The following is a 24419-nucleotide window of genomic DNA, read 5'->3' as shown; positions in this document are numbered from 1 at the left end:
GTGGTTTGCCAGAACCCCTTCTGGGGCCATCCAAAACACATTCACTATAGTCTCACTAAACTGTATCACCACACAGGTTTGGCCACTGTTTTTTCCTGTCATCTTTTTGGTGTGCTGGTTTCCTCACTATAAAATCTGGAAACCCTCCATAATACTGTATAGAAAGGCCTCTTTCTTCTACTTAACAGGTTTCCTTACCACTGGGTACTACGGTTGCTACCATGTCAACAGCTGGCCACAGCTCCTTGTGCACATCCAGAATAGAGCTCATTTAGATTCTATGACCCTGGCATTTCCCGAAATACAAGAGAAGACCTTCTGATTATGAAGAGACCACCACTAGTCATTTTCGGCACACTATCACTACTCATTAGGTTTTCCAGGTCTGTATATTGGCCACTCTACCAACACACAGTGCTGTGGTGACAGTCACCAATCTTTACATGAGTCTCTAGAAATTAGTGCTTCAGACTAAGTTTGACCCAAGTCACTCTAGTACCAGTTACACTTATGAGAACCTTTGGGTGAACATGATATTTGTTATGGACAATCCTTTGAGCATTACAGTAAATCCAGTAACAATTTACCACTAGGGTTCAAATCATGCATGTCATTAATCCCAAGCAGGCCCCTCCAGGTTCCTCAGTCATTTTCATTGTGAAATCAGGGTCTCTAAAAAGTCCAGATATTGTAGTATGGTGCATAAACACAAACAACATTCACAGCTTAACTGGGGCGACCCCCTCATCCACATGAGCAAACTTCAATACCCAGCACCCACCTAGGGTCAAGTGAGCATCTCCACATCTGCCTGGGTACTCCTCTATGAGGTAATTCCAGGGCAGGAAAGAGAACACCCTTGATTGAGAGCTCTGATTCAAGACGCAATGTAGAGGAGAGTCCAACTATATCCAGCCAGAACCTCTCGGCCTCCAGCCCATGTTCCAGCTCCTGCCCTACTGGAGAAGTTATGAGATACCTTTCACTGCCAAGGTCTAGAATGCCAAGTTACAGTAATCTGCTCAGCACAATATGCTCCGTTGCGGACATACATTAACACTGCTGCTTTTATCCAGAACAGATGAACTAAAGTGCTAAACCCCTAAAGGTAATTTAAACTTAAGTTCAACAGAGGCACTTTATGATTGATAATATTTATGGTTTTGAAATGTAATCAATAGGCTTTGCAGCTAAATAAAACAAGGTGTGAAGAGCTTTCTTACCTTAAGGAAGATGGATCCAAAATGTCTTCTGCTATCAGCCGTTTTCAGCATTTACATCAACACTATTCACAGCTCCATGCCTTTGTTGTGAGAAGGCTGCATGTAAGGCTTGCTTATGCAGCAAATGTCCAATCCACATTTAGTGTAACACAAAATTTCCCAAAATAAAACCATGGAGACACGGAGGACATTTTTTCTATAACAAAAAAGGATTTCTTTTTTGGTGGGGTAAGAAAGATCTGACTTGGATGGCTGATTGAAACCAGCCCACTGAAAATACATTTTATCAAAACATAATGCTGATCACTCCTAACCAGTCATTAAAGCACCCACTCCTATGGTAGTGGGCACAACCCATTTCTGCAGGCTCATGGAGAAACTGGAAGTGTAACATCACAAACTGACTTGACAAGAATATTTAGTAGTAGCTCACCTTATTGTCTTTTTTGCATAGCATCTTATCCATGAGCACTTGGAAGGAAAGCCATAATTGTGCAGGCATTTGTTTGCTGTTTCGAATGCTGTTTTCACAATTGACTACAGAGATAAAAATTACCAGTGACTCAGAGATGAAAACAAACCACAATACTGTACACTCACAATGAAAAAGGCTCAACAACGGACAGTAATAAAAGAAATATGTGTCATATGCATAATATAATAAGCTTATTAAAAGCAGGCAACTACATTTGAGAACATTCAGCAATAATTTATTAATTTTTTTCAATAATCTCATGAACCACCAAATGTTTCATTTTGAAAATTCATTTATCAGTTGCCAACAACACTATCTTGAAAAATGTAAAGTTACTATACAAATTCTTAATACAAAAAGAATAAATTAACAGTGGAACTTAAAAATTCCACATTTCTTTTCTACAACATACACTTTTTTTATTGTCTGAATACAGCCGAACAAAATTCAAGAAAATCATTTTACATGCTCTATTGTCAGTTAGGGGAATGACTTCTATGGTTTCATTAAAAAAAAATTTAAAAACCTAAAATCCTTCATTTAACAACTGCTAAAAAAAATAATGCTGACAATATGATTAAAACTGTACACCTAAGGGTAACTAAGCAGTAGCTGGTCATCTTGTAGCACCTGAATAGGTTTGTTACTACTGTTTGTTGGAATTAAAAGTTAATATCAAATCAACTTGTTAAAAAAAGTCGAGCATGAGAGGTACAAAATAATAAAGTACGCATTGCTGCAGGCGCCTAGACAGTCCGAGTCTGCCTCATATGAGTGACCGAGCTCGGAATCACCGTACGGCTTTTTTTAATGCGCTCATGAATCACATTTATGTATTCAAAAATGAACACAACTCATTCGACGGACACTTGTTACAGCTTACCAGAAAGACTAAGAGGAGACTCTGGAATTGGGTACTTTGTCTGAATCAGTGACCACATGTACAAAACTAACAAAAACAGCAGTGCTGAACCGAGAGGATAGAGAAAAGATGAAAGAAGTTTTGCCTGAACGGTCAGTGAATTCTCATCCTATAACCTTGGTAGAGGTGTGAACATCAGGTAAAGGGCACTTTAAATTTCTGTTATTGGAGTTAACACTGCCTTACAAAATTCGGCCACGCTTCAGTCTGGTTGGAATAATATTGTGCTCATACTACATACTGAGTGCAGACTTCAAACAACATTCTGATTGCAGGGTCTATCTAATAGCAGTTTTAGTTTAAATAGGCTGTTCTTCTAACATGGATTTTATGTTTAATTGGGTTTCATATTCCTTAGCTGCTGACTATTTTCTTTTTTCTGTTTTGCTCATGCACTTTCCTTTTTCATTAGCAGACGGAATGTACTACACAAAGAGTTCTCTAAAAACTTTGATTCATCTCATTCATCATCTAAAGAGTTATAACAATGTACAGTATAGAAACCGTACCCAGTTAGTGACCTGACAAGGAGACGGAAAAACAGGCCAGAAATGAATGGTTTAGGGATTTTAAAAAGGCTAGAATAAAGACTGTTTGGTTGACTCCATTACTGCTAATTGTGTATTTATTTTGTGCGTTGTAATTTCAAAGCGACAAATACAAAGACTCCTGGATTTTGTGCATCCTGGATGCCATCACTTTGAAGCAGCTGTTTTAGCTTACAGATTAGAAGAAAGCAAGTAGTTTCAACTGATGCAGAGCGAGAACCAACAGTCTTCATAGAAATCACCTGAGACTCAAGGTTACTGGAACCGGTATCTGAAACACCTGGTGTTACGGAGGGTTTCGGTATGCTGGTAGTCTGTAATATTAAAGATGGCACTGCACCCTGGACCAGTACCACATACTATAACAAAAATAAACATTTGATAGGTTTTGTTATGCTTAATGTTGTCTTGTTGCTAACCAACTTTTGTTCTGGAAGTTTCTGAGTAAAAAGAAACTCAGTAAAGAAATACAGCAGCTTTGTCAACTCCCTTGATGATCTGATGGAATTCATTCTTGATATGTTCAAACACTTCCAGTTTTAAAAGCTTACCTTGCTGCTGCAGTAATGGCACAGTGCAAGCAATTACAGCACCAAAGGGTATACAAGCACCAATATGGGCAAAGAACCCTTCTGTTGCGGGTGCAGAAAGATCAAAGAGAACAAAAAAAGGGCCAAAAACCATGTCATACTAAAATAAACGTCACGGCTGTTAACTCCTACCAAGGTAGAAGAGGCTCAGGGATCAGCAATAGTCAGTTGTGAATGTGTTAGACAGGGAAACGCACCTAAAAACAGAGAAGCTGAAATTAAAATGTTAAGCTTCAATTCTTGTTTTATCCTTTATGCAGTCTGAATACTGTAGCTTAATCTGAAAAGAGTTTAAAACACACAGAGAAATGAACAAACTGGCCCTGTCTGAGTGACAGACAATGTAAAATCATTACCAAAAATAAACTGAAATTCTGTTTGTCGAAGCTTTAGGTAGATCAACAAAAAACTGCAGACAGTTGCCCTTTTCTCAAGTCCTTGAGTTGCAGGATAATCGAACTGTGCTCTCTACGTGTTCTGAACGTTCAAGCGAAGGTCTCGTAAGAAGCAATTCAGTACTTTATGTTCTTGTTTTGATCTTTGGTAGTTTAGTTCAGAAGCTAGTGACTTACTGCCATATTGAAAAAGACCACTGCCATATTTCAAGTAACAAGCTGAAATTCCTTCTTTAAAAAAACCCCAAAACTTAGAGGAACAAAGTAATTTCCTAGTAGTTCAAAATCAGAGGCCATGAACCCACAGGAATTGGGTTTAAAACAAAAAAAAAACAACACTTCTGAAGCAACCAACAGCCTATTGTTTTAATGGAAGTGGGCAGGTTTGCAGCAGGTATTGCATTGCACATGAATGTCTGATGTCCAAGATGATGACTGATTGGCTTGGTCTTTTTTTTGTAAATCCATCATTACCTCCGGGTTTTCGCCGCATTTTCAAACTGGAGATCTCCACTGCCATTTTCTTGAAGGCTGGAATTTTACAAAGGCTTTCCTGTCAGAGTCCAGTTGATGGTTAATCTGTAGAACTAAAGACCAGCTGTAACAACCATTGAAAAAGAAAAAGGAAAAAAAAAAAAAACTGTACGGTTCCAGGGCTCGGCATCTTCATATCTTTCACAGAGTCCCAAGTTATGACATTGCTCAGTGAACTAAAATAAAAGTGCTTGCAGCTGAACATAGAGGAAAGATTCTACGAAGATAAGGCAACAAAAAGGAAAAAGCAAGGAAGTCCAAAAATTAAACATGTGCTAAGTAGCTCGGCTGTGAAAATAAGTTCAGACCAGTGTTCCAGGCTTGGCCTTCTCTCGTCCATACCACTGAACATCCACTATTTCAGAGTACCGGGTACTATCCATGTAACAGCTTTCATTGTAGGACCTGAACAGAAGAACACCAACATGTTAATTGTCATTTAGTGGTTTACATCAAACACAGACTAAGTGCAACTATCAACAACAAATCCTGAAGGCCATTTCCAACAGAGTGCATATTTAAACTGTCTGCAGCTGTAACTGAACAGATAATATTTATGTGCATGCATTTCATAACCAGAACCAGGAGTACAGTCTGTGTGAAAATAAGTGGACCTGGAAATCACAGGGCTCCACGCACTCCACATGTACAAGAATTGGTCAGGTCTTCGTGGCCACTAGCCCTCTACTTTTTACTTTGCAGCAAGGCACCCTTGAAGGCTTAGGGATCTTTATCCACTTGCTCCTCCCTAGGCTGACATTCCTTATGGAACTCCTTATGTAAATAAAAGTTCAGTCCAACTGAATAGCAGTACTCTTCACTGTGTTGCTAGCTAACTGCCTAGCTTTGCTCAACAAGAAGAATTCTATATATCACCCTCTGTTGCACACTTGGATAGGAAATTGGAAAGAGGAAAAAAAAAGAAAACATAAAACACCCTGCTGTTTTACAAAGTATAGCAGCCTTTTACTAGATACGGCTCTTCACTTGGGGGGAAAAAAACAACCTAGAGCCACAGGGGTCCTTCGGGCACAAGTTTGAAAACGTGTGCTCTGTAATAGGTTAAGGCGATTGAGTAAATTGACACTTGCCATAGAGTGACTTTTTTTTTTTTTACTCCCATATTTACTGTTTTTGAGAAATGAAAAATATCAATCCAAGTATAAGAGTGTAAAAGCAGAATAGAAAACTGCATCACTATTATCAGTCATATTGTTGAGTTTCTTTTAAGATTACATCTAATGCTTGAACATCATATTGTAGTAAATGGAACTATACTGACATTTGACAAGCACATCCACAAGAAGCAACAGCAGTTAATGCAAAGATAGAAGAGTCAGGATCAAGGAGTACTGTACCTCTATTCATCAGTACTTTGGTGAGCTGGAGATTGAGATTGATCCTCAACAGGAGAATTTTCTGTTGTGTCTCTAAACCAAGAAAAGTGGAAAGGATAGTCAGGTAGAAGTGTGTTAGTAAGAAGAAAGGTAAAGTCAAGAGAGATAAATTGCAGGGAGACATTGATGAGTTTGGCGTTAGTTACAATGAATTAGTATCTGGAAGTGTTGAAAATCCTAAAAGCGTTCAAGACATGCAAAAACTGTGCAGCTATTATAAAAGAAATGAAAAGACTATTACAGGTCTCCAGAAGGAGAACAGCATACACAAAAATAAATATACTACTTGGGTATTGACTACCTTTTGCAAAATAAAAAATTTACAAATATAGCCTTCAACCCGTTATTGATTTTCTCTTCATATGAAGAGACTAACAATCAGCCAGCTAATAATCATTTGATGGCAACCATGAACCAAAACCAAATGCGTATGGGCAAATTTCACCATTAACGGCAACCAGTAGTGGTGTAAGATGCAGGCTTCCTTTCTGGTGTCATTCCTCAGTGTCTGAGAGAAGTGGCAGAAAAAACAACACAGACATACAAAGTAGCTAAAAGGGTTATAATGGTATCTTACAAACATTATTTATTACATTCCAGAGAGTATACCTCAATCACAATATGGCCTTAAAATTCCAAGAAAAAATAAAAGTACTGTAAGTGACAGCTGTAAAGTCCAAAATTCAGAACTCATGGGCCTGTTACTGTTAACTATGCCTGATTGGTATCAGTGCTAAAGAATGTAGTAGCAAATAAAGTTCTTATTAAATCACTGTTTAAATTGCATTTTAATAATTGTGGTAATGCTTGTGATTATTCATACTGAACATATCCTATTATCTTTTGTCTATTTGGAGTTGTCCATGGCATTATAATTTTTTTTACTATATTTATATTTTTTTAAATGGAATGGATGGCTAACAAATTTATGGACCAGATGCCCATCCTTTGTTATTTTTTGTCAGAGTCACTGATGCTTGACTCTTTTGTATTGTTGGGAGTCCCCAGTAAAGGCCTGGATGATGAGGTGCTCAAGTAAAGACAGAGTTTGAGCATGGCACAATTTTGTTTCCTCTTTTTCACTGCCACTTGCTCTTAGCCTAACCTCCTGGGTATTAACCCGGAGTGTGGCCCAGGCTAGGAATTTTATGTTATTACATTTATTCTCTAGTCAGACTTGGGGAGACATTTAATGATCTGCTTTACAGTGTAAAGCCTGAATAGCTTGGGACAGTATTCTGGAGCCACCTAGTGAATGAATGAATGTTATGCTGCAAAAAATCAGGCTATGCTGCAAAAAATCATCAATATTTCTAAGTGTTTTTCCACTCCAGGATAAATCATAAACATTACTGAGTGGGATGGAGCTTTCAACCAAAACATAATAGTCTGTACACAAGAAGATGTAAAGCCAGTTTTAGAACAAACTGAAAGTGACCCTTTAGTTGGATCAAGCAAAAGTGATGACAATGTGAATTGGTCATCAGATGTTGACACAGAAAGGGAAACTAATGCATACAGCACTGTATGACTGAACCGCCATGATATGAATATGGTTGCCTGAAGGTTGATCGTGATGCAATTAGGGCAACTGATTGCTATTAAGTAGAAGGACAAGACAGACATTAGTCCCCTAAGCACTATTCAAAATGAATAAACTGTCAATGTTCATGTCAGGGGAAATGTAAAAGTCACTGAGCCTTGTGCTGTGGTAGCCTACACAACACACAACAAGGGATGCATTGATTGTGTGGTTCAGGATCTAACTTTCTACACCCTCATGTGCAAACAACCGTAAAAGTACTCTGTGAAAAGTGCAAAAAGAAACATGCTTCTGCTGCCACAACTGCAACATTGGGCTGTAGCTTGGTGACCGTTTCAAAACATATCACACAAAGGACGTGTACTAAATCTACATCAGTACAGCATGTTTCTGTTACATGTAATAACATTTTTTACTGCTGGAAAAAAATTAAAGTGTTTGACTTGTTTTCCTAGTGGTAAGCATTTCTAAGGAGGCTACTATAATAACATTCTTCCATTTAATTACTACTATTTAGTAGAAGTAAGAACATTTCATTTAGTTTCAACAATATACATGGCTGGTGGAAGGTAGACAGAATGTGTAGACCTGATTTAATAAGTTCGCAGCATGAGGTGCAAGTTGAGAGCTGAAGTCAGGAACAGGAATAACATGCAGAATAAAACTAAACAGAGTCCATTTACCCCCTTTATAGTTTTAGCAAAAATTTAATACAGGTAACCTAAATCTTTTTTTTGTCATTACATCTCTGTTAAGGCATCATATGTCAAGCCAGCAAACAACTAAAGCATAGACTGTGTGTGACATTGCATGTTGGCTGGGGTGGCAAAATGTACACTGCTCACAGAGGAAATGCGCTTTATAAAGGTGATTTTAAAGATGTTAGAGTAATAGGAAAATCAGGAACACTGCCGTTATTATTCACTGTCACTAATGAGAAAGGAAATCAGCTTTTGTTTGCTACAAAAAAGGTTTAAGAATGAACCGGAACAGGATCAGAAACAAAATGATACTTTTATACTGCTGGGAAATTATTCTTAACAATCTGTTTATAGTACAGCCTTTGGTCAAAAAGCAGAGCAGTGACATGAATAAATCTGTCCCAAACTGGGACAAGAAAAGGTTTGTCTAAGAAGTAGAAGGCTGCCCATTTTATTCAAGAAGATACAAGCTTAACAATCCAAATTATGAAAAAGTTGACTGTGGAAGTGATGTGCAAAAACAGATTTACAATATTTGTCAGCATTGCATAGGGTGTCTGGAAAAGGAACAATGCCAGAATCAGCGCAACGAAAAATAAGAAACCAATGTTTTACAATTGAATGTCATTTTCTCTGTTCGAAAAAGTCTTTATTTAAATATTCATTTTCATATAGTAATAATGTTAATTAGTGATTCCCCTTGAAACAAAAATTGATATCTGAATGTTTCATTTGAAAATAATGTATTTTGTGAATTAAATTTGAAAATCAGGAGACATGTACTTTTCCATAAATATGTAACATTTAAGAATGAGACAGCTACAGTTCTACTTTTGCAGTATATTATATTACATCTTTGTAAAGACTGAACAATGTTTGGATCCCAATACATAAATATACTCTATATTAAGACAAAGACAGAGACTTAGAAGGTCTCAGTTTATATGAAAGGGAGAATGGCAATGACATTACATGTACTACACTCTGGCACCACCCAGACCAGTAACAGAGCATAATGTGTTTTTCTCCCAACAGATGGCACTGTTATGCAAAAATTAAATGAGTAAACATGCTTCAATAATTTAAAGGACTGTCAAAATGTTTATAGCAAACTTAACTTAGATGCAAAAATCAAATGATTCCTATTTTCCATGACAAAATCAATGCAATTTTTCATCTAGAAAAATACTTCTGTTTTGAGTATATGAACTTTTATTTATGCCAGTTACTACTAGCCTGTCTCTGGGTTGCTTGATTAGGCCGGCAATGTTCAAGTCATACCTTTTGCTCACATATTCGCATGTGCAGCCTGAATGTTTCAGTTCTGTTTTGAAGTTTGATGGCTATAGTTCTTTTAAGTAATCCAATTGTTCATTTTTTGTGATGCAATTTAAATGTTGTGTGAACCTGTATATCTTATTATTTTGGAGTAGTCATCACCATTATCACTATGCACCATATAATGTAGCACTTTGCCCACTGAACAAAACCTGGAATCCTATGAATGTTCATATTAATTTGAGGTTGAGACATCTTTTACTATTACTCTTGGTTGATTGTACTAGATGACAACAGTTTGATAGATCTTTGTTTTGCGTGATTTTTTAAATAACATTCAGTTGACATTTTATCATCAATGGGGCTGGTAGCCTAATACATTTTGAAATGCAGCATCTTCTGCACATGAGGTTTACTAGAGACTATCTCCTTGCTTTGGCTGCTCTCTAATACCGTTGCGCCAACGTTCCATGGTTCCTTCAATGCAGCTCTAAAGATCTTTATTCTGCCCAGTCCCCTGGTTGTGCATACTGATGGCTGGCACCAACTCTCACCACTTACTTGGAGTCTGAGGCAACATTACTTGCACTCACCTTCCCCAACTCAGTGTGCCGATTCAAGCTAGAATTCTTATTAAACCTGCCACATGCCACATATTCAGGCTAATGTATTTAAGCAGAGGAACAAGTCTTGTACATTTTGCTCTTCAAGAGCATTTATCATCTCTCTCGGCCTTTCTTTTTCACTCAGTCTCTCTTACATACATACATACACACACAAACAAACTCCCGAACTCTTTATGACTTTTCAGGATGGCTCTGCTCCATCTGACAGCATCTTTCTCCCAGGTTCATGTGGCCCCACCACAATTTACATGTCAAATACGCACTGATCCCCACAATGTCATAAGCAGAATAAGACTTGCTGCTTGAAATGTTTATTTCTCTGCATGCAATTTTTACAGTTTATCAACCTTCTAGCCTTTGACAGCCAAATGTTGGCCACATGTTCTAGGAGAAACAGAACTTACATGAATGAGTCTACATTTGAAAAGTCTACCCTTTCCCACTGTTTCACTGAAAACTGATTTCAAACTGAAAATACAACCATGGTCTGCTCCTGGAAATGATGTATGAACCCCCACTAAAAAAAACCTGACTTATTCCATATAGTTTTACACACTGATTTTGACTGGAGATATTTGTAATTTTCAATTGAATTCTGATTACATTTAACAACCATAGCTATTTCACTGTCTAATTTCTCAAAAAGGTATAGAGAGACAACTAATGGTCATAGTGGGTCAGCACCAACACAGTGGATCCGCTTCTTACGATGTACAGTGGAACCTCGGTTCACGAACGTCTCGGTACATGTACAAATCGGTTTATGACCAAAAAGTTCACCAAACTTTTGCCTCAGTTCACGACCACACACTCAGTATACGAACAAGCCAGTTTCCCTTTCGATTTGTACATGTTCAGTCTCTCCCTGTGCATTTCCTGTGCAGTGAGCAAGAGAGAGAGCATGACACACACACGAGAGAGACACACACACACACAGGCAGCGCGAGAGAGGGAGAGCGAACACAAACAGGCAGCACGACAGAGACAGACGCACACACGCAGGCAGCGAGAGAGAGAGCTGGACCCATAAGGTAGGAAGGCAGTTAAAGAATGCACTGGGCTTGATTTTGTTTTCACTTCTGTTTACAGCGATCGGTTCGTAGCGTGCATTGTTGCAATGGTTTATTAAACTATGGATTTTTTCAAATGTTCATTTTTTTCCTTGTGCTTAAAACTCATTAAAAAAAAAAAAAAAAAGTGTTTTTAGCCAGTGGTTCCTAGCACTATAGCGCGAACTATTGCAGTGTTAGTTTTCTCTGTTGTTCAAGGTTTTCTCAGTGTTATTCAATGTTTTTACATTTAGTTTACTGTTACGCTGTACATTCTATGGTATAATTAATTATATTTGTGCTTAAAAACTTAAAAAAAATATATATATTTACATACAGTTCATATGGTCTGGAATGAATTAATTGTATTTACATACAATCCTATGGGGGAAATTGCTTCGGTTCACAACCAAATCGGTTTACGACCAGAGTTTTGGAACGAATTATGGTCGTGAACAGAAGTTCCACTGTATATGCATTTCTAGAATTGTACTGCAAGAGGATTTTCTGTTTTATCTGTATTATGTTTCAGTGTGTGTTCTGTGCTTATTGATCAAAATCTATTACATAAGCAATGAATGGAACTGAAAATATCAACCAATGTAACTCAGGTGTCATAATGGTTACCAAAAGTCTACCCTTTCTGTGGTAACATAAAAGACAGACAGGCTAGAGTTAACCAGTTTTCACCATTGCACAGGTTATACCAGTTTCCATTCTTCAAAGTCTATCTCTAGTGAAACCACTTTTAAAATACAACTAAATTTAGTATATTGTACTTTATTCACAGCCTTTAGGTAATCAAATACTTGATTTGAAGTAACTGTCAAGGTTTCTATTTGCAACAAAGTATAGATATACTATATTAGTTGTTCCCTGAAGACAGTCCATTTATAATTTTCTTGAATTTCTTAGTTGTTCCCTGAAGACAGTCCATTTATAATTTTCTTGAATTTCCTTCTTTTCCACTTTTTACTAATCTAAACTTTAAATTAAACCTCTGGGAGTTTACTGCTTACCTTTCACCATTTTAGGTCATTCATGCATTTCAACTGGTTAAATCTGAAGAAAAACTGAGGTGTTCTAAAACTTTTGACCAGTAGTGTAGAATAAAACAGCTGGCACTAAATCTGTAATCTGTATAACACATTAAAAAATTGTTTCTTGTTCTTTTGTAGGGAATATATGATGACTTACCCACTCTGCCAACTTAAGAGATGTTGTGGACTGCTGGGAGGTGATGCTACAAGTTCACTAGATGGTGTCATGCTCCTCTGACTGCGAGGGGAGGCAGCTACAGGGTATACAGACACAAAGGATCAAAAATGTATCTAGTCAAGTACATGGCACATCAATTGTCTATTTTAATGCAGTGACACCTACTCCCTAAAAGAAGAGTATTAAAAACCAGAAGGCTGCATGCTCAAGCAAAAGGAGTGAGCAATGTGATCATGAGAAACATAAAGCATATTATGCTAACACCTATCTAGTCTTCCACATACCATCTTTGACATCAAACCTCAGGAAGTTCAGGGAGTTACAAGTCAAATTAGTGAAAATAAAGGATTACATTGTACATCCCACATGATGGGAGTGCTGAGGTGAAAGACTATATCTTTAACTTGTGTGATAAATTTGTAAATAGAAAACCAGAATGAACTGTTGTGCCTGAGCAAATACACAAGAGTTCAATTAAATATGGCTAGCTCTGAACAAATGTAAAATTCAGACACAATACTGTATCACATTTTAATAGGATTATATAGATTTTTCCATAAAAAGTAAGTTTTTAAAATTGATCATTATTTATGGTTTTTGTGATTTAAACCCAGCAGTAAATTAAGTGTTTTAAACAAAGAACATTGCATATTAGTTAATTATAAAGCTCCACATAAATCCTTTTGCAAACTGTTCATCATGAATGCTATCACTATATGTAAAAGAGCAGAGAAACGGAGCAGCACAGCATGAATGAGGGCTCAACTATACCCACCTGCTGAAGTACTGGAGAAGGGTGGTATCCTGGATCCCCGGCTCTGTGCCACATATGAGCCCTGTAGTGTGCTATATTGGGAGCTGCTATCTGAAGAATTTGAACTTGTGTGAGACAGTCTGTTGTGCTCTTTAAGGGATGCTGACGAGCGCTGGTACCAGCACCTAAGCTCATCAGACACAGCAGTCCTATTACTGCCCTCCCTTCCCAGTGAGGGAGTCCTTACAATCTGGGAGCGTGAGGGAGTTAATCGACCACTTCCTTCTCCATCCTCCCCTTGCCAGCTGTCCTTGTACATCCCACCAGCAGTATAAGAGTTTGAAGTTTTAAACTGTGCTTTTACACTGTAGTGTCCCTCTTGGTCATTCTCCAGACTGCGCACCACCAGTGGTGTTGGGCTTCCTTCTATGTATAAAGGGTACTCCTTGATCCGGTACTGCGAGGATGGCTGGCTCTGGCTATGCATGTAAACTCCATGCTGTGTTCCACCATTTTTTGCAGCCAAATTGGGCATGCTACCAGAATTTGAGGATCCAAGGTTCCCTGCTGATTTGTGTCGCTGTCTTTGTCTCTGCCTAGCTTTGGATGGGGAGTCCTCAGCAAGAGTGGAATAATTGTGGCTTCCCTGGGCTGGGTAATAATGCTCCGAGCTTGAGTGGCTGGTGCAAGAAGAACAGTCATCTAGTGGGTCAGAACCATTGCTGCTGCGTGCTCTGGGTGTATAGAAATCAGGGCTCCCTGTGTCGTTCTCAGAACCCAGAAGTTTGCCTTGTGATTCCAAGCTGGAACTTCTATGTCTAAAGTGCTGTGCTAAACTGTGCAGTCGAGTTGGGCTGATATCTACTGATCTGTAAGAAGAGTTAAAAAAATGTTTATATTTCATGCACCCAAAACAATAGAAAATGAAAAAAAATTGTAGAGCTCTCCCATGTAAAACATAAATAATTTAGCTGTTCACAGACAAAATTTCTTTTTTTTTTTCTTCTTTTTTTTGCAAAAGAGGTCTTTCCTGCTATGACCATATACCCGGCACTGGCATTATCACTCATTAGTATAACATATGAACTATAATCAAAGCAACTTAACACATTTCCTGTGACTTGTCAATGTTATCATTCACTTTAAAGAACAGCTTAGTTTACCCCTTTCCAGAGATGAGTTATGCATCAAACCCTAGCTATCTTCATTGTCTTTACTGAATCAGAAATCTTTGAGAGACATATCACTTGAAGCCAACGGCTAAGGATTTTTAATGTTGTGATAATTGAGTATGTCTAATTACTTTTTGTTCTTTTGACAGCGCTAAATTCCCTAATGTTTAAATGTTTTTTTGACCACATTGACAATTAATTATTCTACTATCATTCAGAACATTAAAATGTGGATGCTTAAAAAAAAAAAAAAGTAGAATTTTTTTCAGTCCAGGAATCTTCCCATAGCAATACGGTATCCATTCACAGCAAGCTGTAGCAGTCACAGTCCAACAGAATGTCAGAATTACGTCCACTAAATCTTGATCTAAATATAGAGTGGTTTCATTTCCCATAAGTAAATGTATCAGAACAAAGCAACCAAGGAAACAGTATCACATGGCTCGCACTGGCTATGCATGTAAACTCCTGGCTAAATTTATATAAGATCCAAGGACCAAGGAACAGTATCAAAATGAAATCATAGCTCATAAAGGAAAGGTTTTTTTCAGAAAGACTGCAAGTTATAACTTAACATCATGAAAGGATATGTATCGATTTTAAGTGTGGTTCTTTTTTTCTGGTTTTTATCTGCCAGGATGAAAATGTTTACATGGTAGCAGCTTCCCAAGGGCTACACTGCTATTTTTATTTGTAGAAAGTGAAACCAGCTGAGCACCTCTCATTGATTATATACAACCATTTGGTCACCCAACTGTACATGCATAATGCTAGCATACAATTCTGAAAGTAATTCAGTCCAATTCTTTTTTCAGTGTCATGAATTTAATTATAAACTATTTTAACACCCTCTTTTTTCCAAGACAAACCAAATAGTTCACTTACCTAGTGGAATGGATGTAATGCGGACTGCGTACCCGTAGATCTGGCGTTGACGGCATACTTGACTGGGAGTTCCAGTGTTGGAGGCTTCTGATTGGGCTATTCTGTAAGGAATTGCTCACTCCAGCTTCTGCACAGCTTCCTGAACTAGGAAAGCGCTTGTGATTGCTGAAAGATTCATGCATGACTTTACTCAGTTACTCCAGAGCAAAAAAAAAAAAATGTCCTTTTTCTGACCAATAATTTTTGCTTGAACTTTATTATAACTATGGTATTTCAATAAAAATCACACGCTAAAACTGAGGACCTAACATCTATTTATTCCTTGTTTTGCAAGTGCTACTGTTTGGCCTCAGATAAAATTTCCATAGTCTTTTTCAACCATATTCATTCAGCATATCTATATTACTAAACAACAGTTTAATTTATGCATGGATGGCGGACGCACCGCATGCGCACTGCGCCTCAGAGTCAAACCCAGCGGCTTCCCAGAGTCAGTAGGTGGCGCCCAAACAACACAACCTGTGAACTAAACCTGCTCTAATTCACTGTGCCAGCGGTCTGTGTGGCATATTTTAATCACATAACGGAAATTCAGTATTAAAAGTAAGAGTTGTACCTAATGACACAGAGAAACAAAAACGAGACCGCATGGATAAAAACAATAAACTGAGGCTCCTACAATGCACTTCAGAAACGAGCCCATATGGATAAAAACAATGAACGAAGGCGCCTACAACGCGCCTCTGAAACAGCACAGGCAAAGGAGTCACAGCTCCAAAAACAAAGAGCTCAATGATTAGAAATACAAAACCGAGCCCGTATGGATAAAAACAATGAACGAAGGCGCCTGCAACGCGCTTCGATTTGTAATACAAAACTGAGCCCGTAGTTCCCAGAGTCAGTGCGTGGCACCCAAACACCACAACCTGTAAACTACAGCTGCTCTAATCCACTGTGCCAGCAGTCAGTGTGTGTAAGTTGGAGTGTGCCAGCAGTCAGTGTGTGTAAGTTGGAGTATGCTTCCTAACAGTAAACGATTTCTACCTAACGACACAGCCACAGAACAACAAAGACGAGACCGCATGGATAAAAACAATACACGGAGGCTCCTACGATGCGCTTCAGACACACCAGAAGCAAAGACGTCACAGCTCCACAAGGAAAGAGCTCAACTAACGGAAATACAAAATGAGCCCGTATGGATAAACACAATGAACGAACGCGCCCACAACGCGCTTCTGACACAGCAGAGGCAAAGGAGTCACGGCTCCAAATGGAAGAAGCTCAACGATTAGTAATACAAACACGAGCCCATATGGCTACGACCTGTAAACGAGCCCATATGGATAACAACACTTTACCATGGCTACGACCTGTGAACTAAACCTGAGGTAAAGCGTGCACGCCAGGTTGTACAGCCGCCTGAACGCGACCACCCACACCACTGCATATACCACGTTCGTTTAGTAATGTAGCCCTCCATGCCCGGATCCGCCGCCATGGTCACTTCAGCACGCGAATCTGCCGCCGTCAGCAAACGACTTCTCGCTGACGACACAGCCATAGAATAACAAAAAAGAGACTGCGTGGAACAGAAAGTGATTGCCATTCTTGGATTTGCGATTCTTTCGAGAATTGCGGGCTTGCTGGTTGAAAGAGTATTCTACAGTGACACCACAGAACCAACAAACAACATTTACTATGATACTGCACAGTAACATTATCAGTAAAATAGTTGTTTCAGCAAATGCAAAACAATACCTTCTGAATACACATCTTAAGTTAGCATTAATTAAAAGAAAGAATACATTACAATCATATATGAATGAGTTTAAGCCCATCATTTTTTTTTTTTTTGCTTTTTAGGTTTTAACTTTTTTGACTCTTAATATAACTTGAAGGCCAGTAACAAACAAAATTTACCTAGAATGACTGTGAGAAGAACGCTTCTTGACTTTCTCGTATGGCTCATCTAAAGATGACTCGCTCCACATTTTGGGCTTGATAGGAGATTTGTCATAATCGCTACGCTGGTAGTGCAAGTGCCTCAGCCCCTCAAGAGACTGCGGAGGTGCTGGCCGGCTATGAGAAGGGGGACGGGGAGGCAGGCCTTTGTGCGGAGATGCAGTTGGAGAAAAGGTGTTGGTCACCTGAGAATCATCTGTCAAATACAAACAATCACAAATTAAAAACATCTGTCTCTATTATTATGTTTTTTTTCTTTTAATTTTTCACAGAAAATAGTGATCATACACAAAGCAAGAATTTCCATACCATCTTCAAGAACAAGAGCATCGGATAAGGAACTATCTTCAGAGCCAATGTTTGCTTCTGTGAGAAAAAAAGGAAAAAAAAAATTGCACTAATTCTTATGAATAAATGATGCGTTTGGTTCATATTTACTAGTAATGCAAGCATGGTTGGTCATTTCTTTAACATAATGTGGCTGAAAATTTGTTGAATCTTTGTTGGCATGAGTCAGTCTAAATTTTTAATCTATTTATATAAAATTCAAAGTTGACTGACTCACTCATGAACAACTACAGTGGAACCTCGGTTCATGAACGTCTCGGTACACGTACAAATTGGTTTACGACCAAAAAATTTCGCCAAACTTTTGCATCTGTTCACGACCACACACTCGGTATACGAACAAGCCAGTTTCCCTTTCGGTTTGTATGTGTTCAGTCTCTCCCTGTGCATTTCCTGTGCAGCGAGCAAGAGAGAGAGAGAGAGAGAGAGCGAGAGCGCGCGACACACACACGAGAGAGAGAGACACACACACACAATGGGGCGCGCGAGAGAGAGACACACACACACAGGCAGCGCGAGAGAGAGACACACACACACACACACAGGCAGCGCGCGAGAGAGAGAGACACACACACACAGGCAGCGCGAGAGAGAGACACACACACAGGCAGCGCGAGAGAGAGAGAGACACACACACACACAGGCAGCGCGAGAGAGACACACACACAGGCAGCGTGAGAGAGAGACACACACACACACAGGCAGCGCGAGAGAGAGACACACACACACAGGCAGCGCGAGAGAGAGACACACACACACAGGCAGCGCGAGAGAGAGACACACACACACAGGCAGCGCGAGAGAGAGACACACACACACACAGGCAGCGCGAGAGAGACACACACACACACACAGGCAGCGCGCGCGAGAGAGAGAGAGACACACACAGGGAGCGAGAGAGAGAGACACACACACAGGCAGCGCGAGAGAGAGAGACACACACAGGCAGCGCGAGAGAGACACACACACAGGCAGCGCGAGAGAGACACACACACAGGCAGCGAGAGAGAGAGACACACACACACAGGCAGCGTGAGAGAGAGACACACACACAGGCAGCGTGAGAGAGAGACACACACACAGGCAGCGTGAGAGAGAGACACACACACACACACACACACACACACAGGCAGCGAGAGAGAGAGAGACACACACACACAGGCAGCGTGAGAGAGAGACACACACACAGGCAGCGTGAGAGAGAGACACACACACAGGCAGCGTGAGAGAGAGACACACACACACACAGGCAGCGCGAGAGAGAGAGACACACACACAGGCAGAGAGAGAGAGAGAGACACACACACAGGCAGCGTGACAGAGAGACAGACACACACACACAGGCAGCGCGAGAAAAGAGAGAGACACACACAGGCAGCGCGAGAGAGAGACACACACACACACACACAGAGGCAGCGTCAGTGTTATTCAATGTTTTTACATTTAGTTTACTATTACGCTGTGCATTCTATGGTTTAATTAACTATATTTGTGCTTAAAAACTTAAAAAAATACATATTTACATATAGTTCATATGGTCTGGAATGGATTAATTGTATTTACATACAATCCTATGAGGGAAATTACTTCGGTTCACGACCAAATTGGGTTACGACCAGAGTTTTGGAACGAATTATGGTCGTGAACCGAGGTTCCACTGTACTATTTCCTGTTTACCTAAAATGCTGAAATTTGGTAGAATGGTACCTTAGAGGGGTAAGCATCTGCTAAGAAAGAACATTTCAATAAATCAATATTTAGGTGTAAACATCCCAAAGCAAATAAAAAAATGAATGTCTCAAAATTTCAACACTTTGCCTGGTTTAATTGAAACTTAGCACTATTATAGAAAAAAGAAAATTGACCAAGATGTGCTTATTTGTCAAAATTTATTGAAAAAAATGATAACTTATAGCAAGTGGGCTATTCTTAGGCAGTACTTTCTTTATCTGTTTTAGTGCAGGAAAATGGAGCTTGCAGTTCATGCAAATGAATGCTGTCAGCACAACAGTGTCACTGATCAGGCTGATGCTGTTATTATGCAGAGAAATATGGCTGCCCTACTGGAAGTGAAGTGGTTAAAATTTCACAAAGTTCTTAGAAGACATGCAAGTAAATTTATCATCAGCAGCAGCATCATCATTAAGTGAAGTCCCTTCACACACCTTCTATAATAAGAGATGCCCGCTGAGTGGGCTTTTTCCCAGATTTAATACGACATTCATTAATCGCATTCTCTATGTCCTGAAGCTTCTTCAGTGCATTCAGATAAGAGGTCTTCCGTTGTTTCTTCAACTTTTTGCTAACACCAGGATCGCTAGCAAGTCTTCGAGCTGCCTCTGTGATCTGAGACTGAATGGCAAACTCCCTTTCTAGACGCTCCAGCTCTGCCTCCTGCCATTTTGAGAGAAAGAGAAAATATTTCTTTAGGGTAAAAACCTAAATTACATTTGTCTCACTTGCTTCTGTCTACAAAGACAATTAATTCTGAAAACAAAATGATAAAAGAATGATAGATACAGTCAGCAAACAGGTTTTGTGAATATTTTCAAGTAAGATTATTACATAATTAAATCTGCTTAATACAGCTGCATAGATCATATGGATCTCATAAAGAACAAAACTACCCAAATTAAATTTAGATAAATTTTTAAATATAACTATGCTAATATTCTTAAGCACATTGTTTTCCAAAATCAAACAAAAATGTTGCTATAGTTACATGAGAAGTCTTTAAGGGGAATTACAATAAATTAGCATTTTATTTTCATATTTTACTTTTTATTATTTAAATGTAAGCTGTAACCAAACGCATAGAAAAGAGTGGAGGTATGCCAGAAAATTCCATTGCAAAATACCATAAAGGCCAAAATGAGGCAAAACACACAATACTTCTTTTCTGGAAGACTGCTGGATTTACTGAAGAACAGTTAGACAGCAATATAATTTGTGGCCATATATCCAGACTGTAAGTACAAGAATGGTAGGGAATGACTAAATGAACATTTGAAATAAATAATAATCTTACAGTATAAAAAAATACCATAAAGGCCAAAATGAGGCAAAACACACAGTACTTCTTTTCTGGAAGACTGCTGGATTTACTGAAGAACAGTTAGACAGCAATATAATTTGTGGCCATATATCCAGACTGTAAGTACAAGAATGGTAGGGAATGACTAAATGAACATTTGAAATGAATAATAATCTTACTGTATAAAAGTAGAAAATGTGATTCTGTTGTTCTTTTATCATTTTTCTTATAATGAAACTACTTTTATACAATTACTGCATAAAAAACCCACAAAAATGCAAAGAAACACTGTCACATATTTCTTAAAAGCAAAGAAACAATTCTGCTCTAGTATGAAAATGTAGGGTAGCTGATCAGTAGATTAAGACAATCTTTGCTCATTTATTTATACCACTTTACATAAGTGAAAGTTATTCAGTCTCATTTTTTTATGATGACAAGTTATCTGGGTGGAGAGTGAGAGAAATGGAGGCCACTTACTCAGCAAATAATATGAACAAAGCTCAGGTACTTTGGGCCAGCGGCTTCTGTACCTCTGCCCAGATATTTCCAGTGACTGAAACTGGGCAGACATTCCCAGTCTTTATACATACTCTGGCTACAGGAGAAGGAAAATTCATACTTGGAAATGCACAAAAGTGAAAGAAAACAAGGCCTCATATTACTACTTAAGCACTTTAAAGAATATAAAATATTTTCCAAAGCCAAGTGTTAACTCTTCAGTTATAGCAAGCATTCTAGCTGCTTACTTCAAATGGATGCTTACATTGTGTATGTGACTGAAAGGAAAATGGGTTGCATAATGGTTAGGTGACCAGTTCTTCTCTTTCATGCAATTCCAGAGTCTTGGGCTAAAATGTCAGCCTGGTCGCTGTCTGAATAAAATTTCTATAGTATGTCAATGTTATGACTTCACGGCCTGCTTCAGGCCCCCTGCTTGGTGCATAAAAACCTTCAATTTACATAGCTTTAGCCCACTGCCAACCATCTCAAGTGCTACAAAGACAAGCCATTTTTAAACAACTGCCTCACCTCTCCTTTGGGCAAGATTTTCTGCTCATCCAGTTTAAAGGCAGTGCCAATTTTTCGCCTCACTATAGGGAGTTGCTCACCAGGGTCCAAAGGATATTCCTTTGGCAATCTTCCTGTTAATTCCTGCCAAAACAAAATGTCACATTTAACTCACATTAAGAAAAAAAATGATTTAAGATTTCAAATGCTTGAAAGCTACACAATGCCTGAAGAGACATTCTATACATATACAAAAATATTAGTATATTTGTGAAAAATGTAGCAATACCTAATGTAGCATTATTACAGAAGGTGCCTGGCTATGCATTCCTTACTTCAAATTTAAGGTATTTTTGTGAATTTTACATAGAATCCTCCTATTTGCATGAATACTCCCATTTGGACCCCTTAAGGTTATTTACTAGATGATTAAAACACCTGAAGACTGTACACATTTACTTTACCATCTTTATGTAATATTTCACAGTTGCCATGTCCAGTAAAATTTATTTGTTAAGGCATAACTTAAAAGAATTTCACAAGAAGATTATCTGTTACACAAAAATGGCAATACAGTACATTAAAAAAAACAAGGACTTTGAAATGTACGTTAAAGATGTTCAAAGGACGTAACAACAATTCTCAGAATCCCAAAAAAGTATATTTCTGAATATCCGAGAGTGTACAAAGTGTGAATAATGGTTACCAACCAAACTGAATCATATTCTTCCTTATTTTAACTGCTGAATATATTTCTCTTTTGGTTCTAGCTTCCAGTATACCTCTTGTTTTGAAAATGGATAGATGGATAATGCAATTAATTGATTATTGACTTTACAAATTTAATATGAACACATAAAGATTTCAATAAAATGCAAGCACTTTTAAAACAACTGAACCAAAAGGCATATTTCAATTTTTGGCCCCACTTTGTCTCTTACCGCTTCTCGTATACATAGTTTCTTCAGTTCTTCTATGCGCTGGCGCAGTGTCTCTTCCAGAGCTTCATGTCTGGATTTTAGAGCTGCAAGCATATCTTTCTTGGCAGATTGGGAGCTATCTGACTCCTGTGAACCTATTCAAACAAAGAACTAAAAGTTTTAGCTTTATGGGCTAACAGATTAACCTTATACAACAGCAATTTCCCTGCTAACTGAATGTGTTGGTAAACATGTCTTTAAAACGTTCTAGAACAAATTACCCATTCAAAAATCCCCCCACTTAAGGTTTTGTTTATTATGATTGTGATTGAAATACAGATTCTGAAGCTGAGTCATTTCTGTTGAAAGGAATTTCATGTTCTTAAATGTTGTGAGGCTGCAGGAGGAAATGAGGACAGTATGTCCCCAGAATGCAGTAAAGGAAGTGGAATCGTACTACACAAAAATATGACATTTCAATGTAGTTGATTACGAAGAAAGTCAAGAACAGTATGCCATTGTTTGCAGTTAACTTCAATCCACAGCCAAAAGTAGAACAAGCAAGATCTGCACCTGTCCAGACAGCCAGGATGTTTGTAAGGAAGCAAATGGGAACACTGATAAGAGCAGCAAACTGGGGTTAAGGAAGAGAACAAAACAATTTTGAACAAACTAGAATGTATACTACACTTTCGTGTATGTGACATTTTAGTTATTTTTACAAATACATTTTATCATTACTTATAGTATTTCAAAAATGTGCTTTAAGTAATTAATTCAGTATTGCTCCTTAATGCCATTACATCATAAATGGGTTAAATGACAAAAGAATTAAAAGCTTGGAACGTAATACAAAATAGTATATTTACAGTTTTAGAGGGTACAGCCTAATATAAACTGCTATACACCTGGGTAAAGCATAAATACAGTAATGCTTTAGCTCTCAAGTTAAAAAAAATATTCTTAGCTCTTGATCATAGGTTTCCATATCAGACACAACTATCACCCTCTTACCGCTGGGCTTCGAGGTCAGCTTCTCTCATGCTACAGTACAGAATGTGATGTAATTGGACAAAGGAAACTGGAAAGTGCATAGAGTTATTTGTGTATTATACAATATGCTAACTGCTTTGAAGGTCAAGGTTTACAGAATTGGTAACTAAGGACTTAATTGTTAAGTAGGGAAAAAACTCAATTTTTTTATATACTGTACATTTCAAAAGAAAAAGCATGTTAATATATCAATAAAAAGCTTAGCTTGGGACATTTATTATTCAAAATGTTCTGTACTGTCACACTCTAAAACCCACATAATTCAGTTCAGTGTTGTAGGAGGTGGGGGGGCTATCTATGCAGCAACAGGCACGAGGTATGACAGGGCTCCAATCTACCACTGTTGTGTTTTTAATTCTTTAAATTCACAATGCAACATGTCCAAGTTAAACATAAGAAACTTAACATTGATGTAAACAATAAATAAATAAAAAATAAACAAATAAGTAAAAATTTAGTATAGGGCTGTGTCAGCCAGCATCTGTACAATCAAAATGTGCCTTTAACCTTCTTTCCTTTTCAGCATGGAAATAGCCTCAAACACACACACACACACACACACACACACACACACACACACACACACACACACACACACACACACACACTCAGGAAAGGATTATATTTGACCTAATAAATATTCAAATGTTTATCTCTGTTATTCAAGAATTGCGAAACTTTTAAAAATACATGAGACAGACAACACATTATCTTCAAGCTGAATTTGTTTTGTCCTATTCCTCACAAAAATTTCAGAGAACAGAGAAAATATAAAGGA

The 24419-nt window shown here is 38.2% G+C and overlaps 1 protein-coding gene across 4 annotated transcripts in view; it reads right to left on the bottom strand.

Annotated features, from left to right (window-relative positions):
- Positions 1-1917: 1917 nt before the first annotated feature.
- The window catches only part of frmd4a (FERM domain containing 4A), a 449055-nt gene continuing 426553 nt past the window's right edge, over positions 1918-24419 (bottom strand). For 3 of the 4 annotated variants that reach the window (XM_051931569.1, XM_051931567.1, XM_028815121.2), the window contains exons 15-23: positions 22610-22743; positions 21690-21812; positions 19789-20017; positions 17585-17641; positions 17234-17471; positions 15311-15475; positions 13275-14122; positions 12479-12575; positions 1918-5092 (exon numbers count right to left, since the gene is read on the bottom strand). In XM_051931569.1, the coding sequence (XP_051787529.1) occupies positions 4990-5092; positions 12479-12575; positions 13275-14122; positions 15311-15475; positions 17234-17471; positions 17585-17641; positions 19789-20017; positions 21690-21812; positions 22610-22743 (1994 nt within the window). In that variant the 3' untranslated portion in view covers positions 1918-4989. Of the gene's footprint in view, positions 5093-6045; positions 6118-12478; positions 12576-13274; positions 14123-15310; positions 15476-17233; positions 17472-17584; positions 17642-19788; positions 20018-21689; positions 21813-22609; positions 22744-24419 lie in introns of all 4 variants that reach the window. The other variant, XM_051931568.1, reaches the window with a different exon arrangement.

The sequence above is a fragment of the Erpetoichthys calabaricus genome, chromosome 1 (genome assembly GCF_900747795.2).
Source record: "Erpetoichthys calabaricus chromosome 1, fErpCal1.3, whole genome shotgun sequence".
Taxonomy (NCBI): Eukaryota; Metazoa; Chordata; class Cladistia; order Polypteriformes; family Polypteridae; genus Erpetoichthys; species Erpetoichthys calabaricus.
This window is presented reverse-complemented; position numbering and strand designations above follow the sequence as displayed.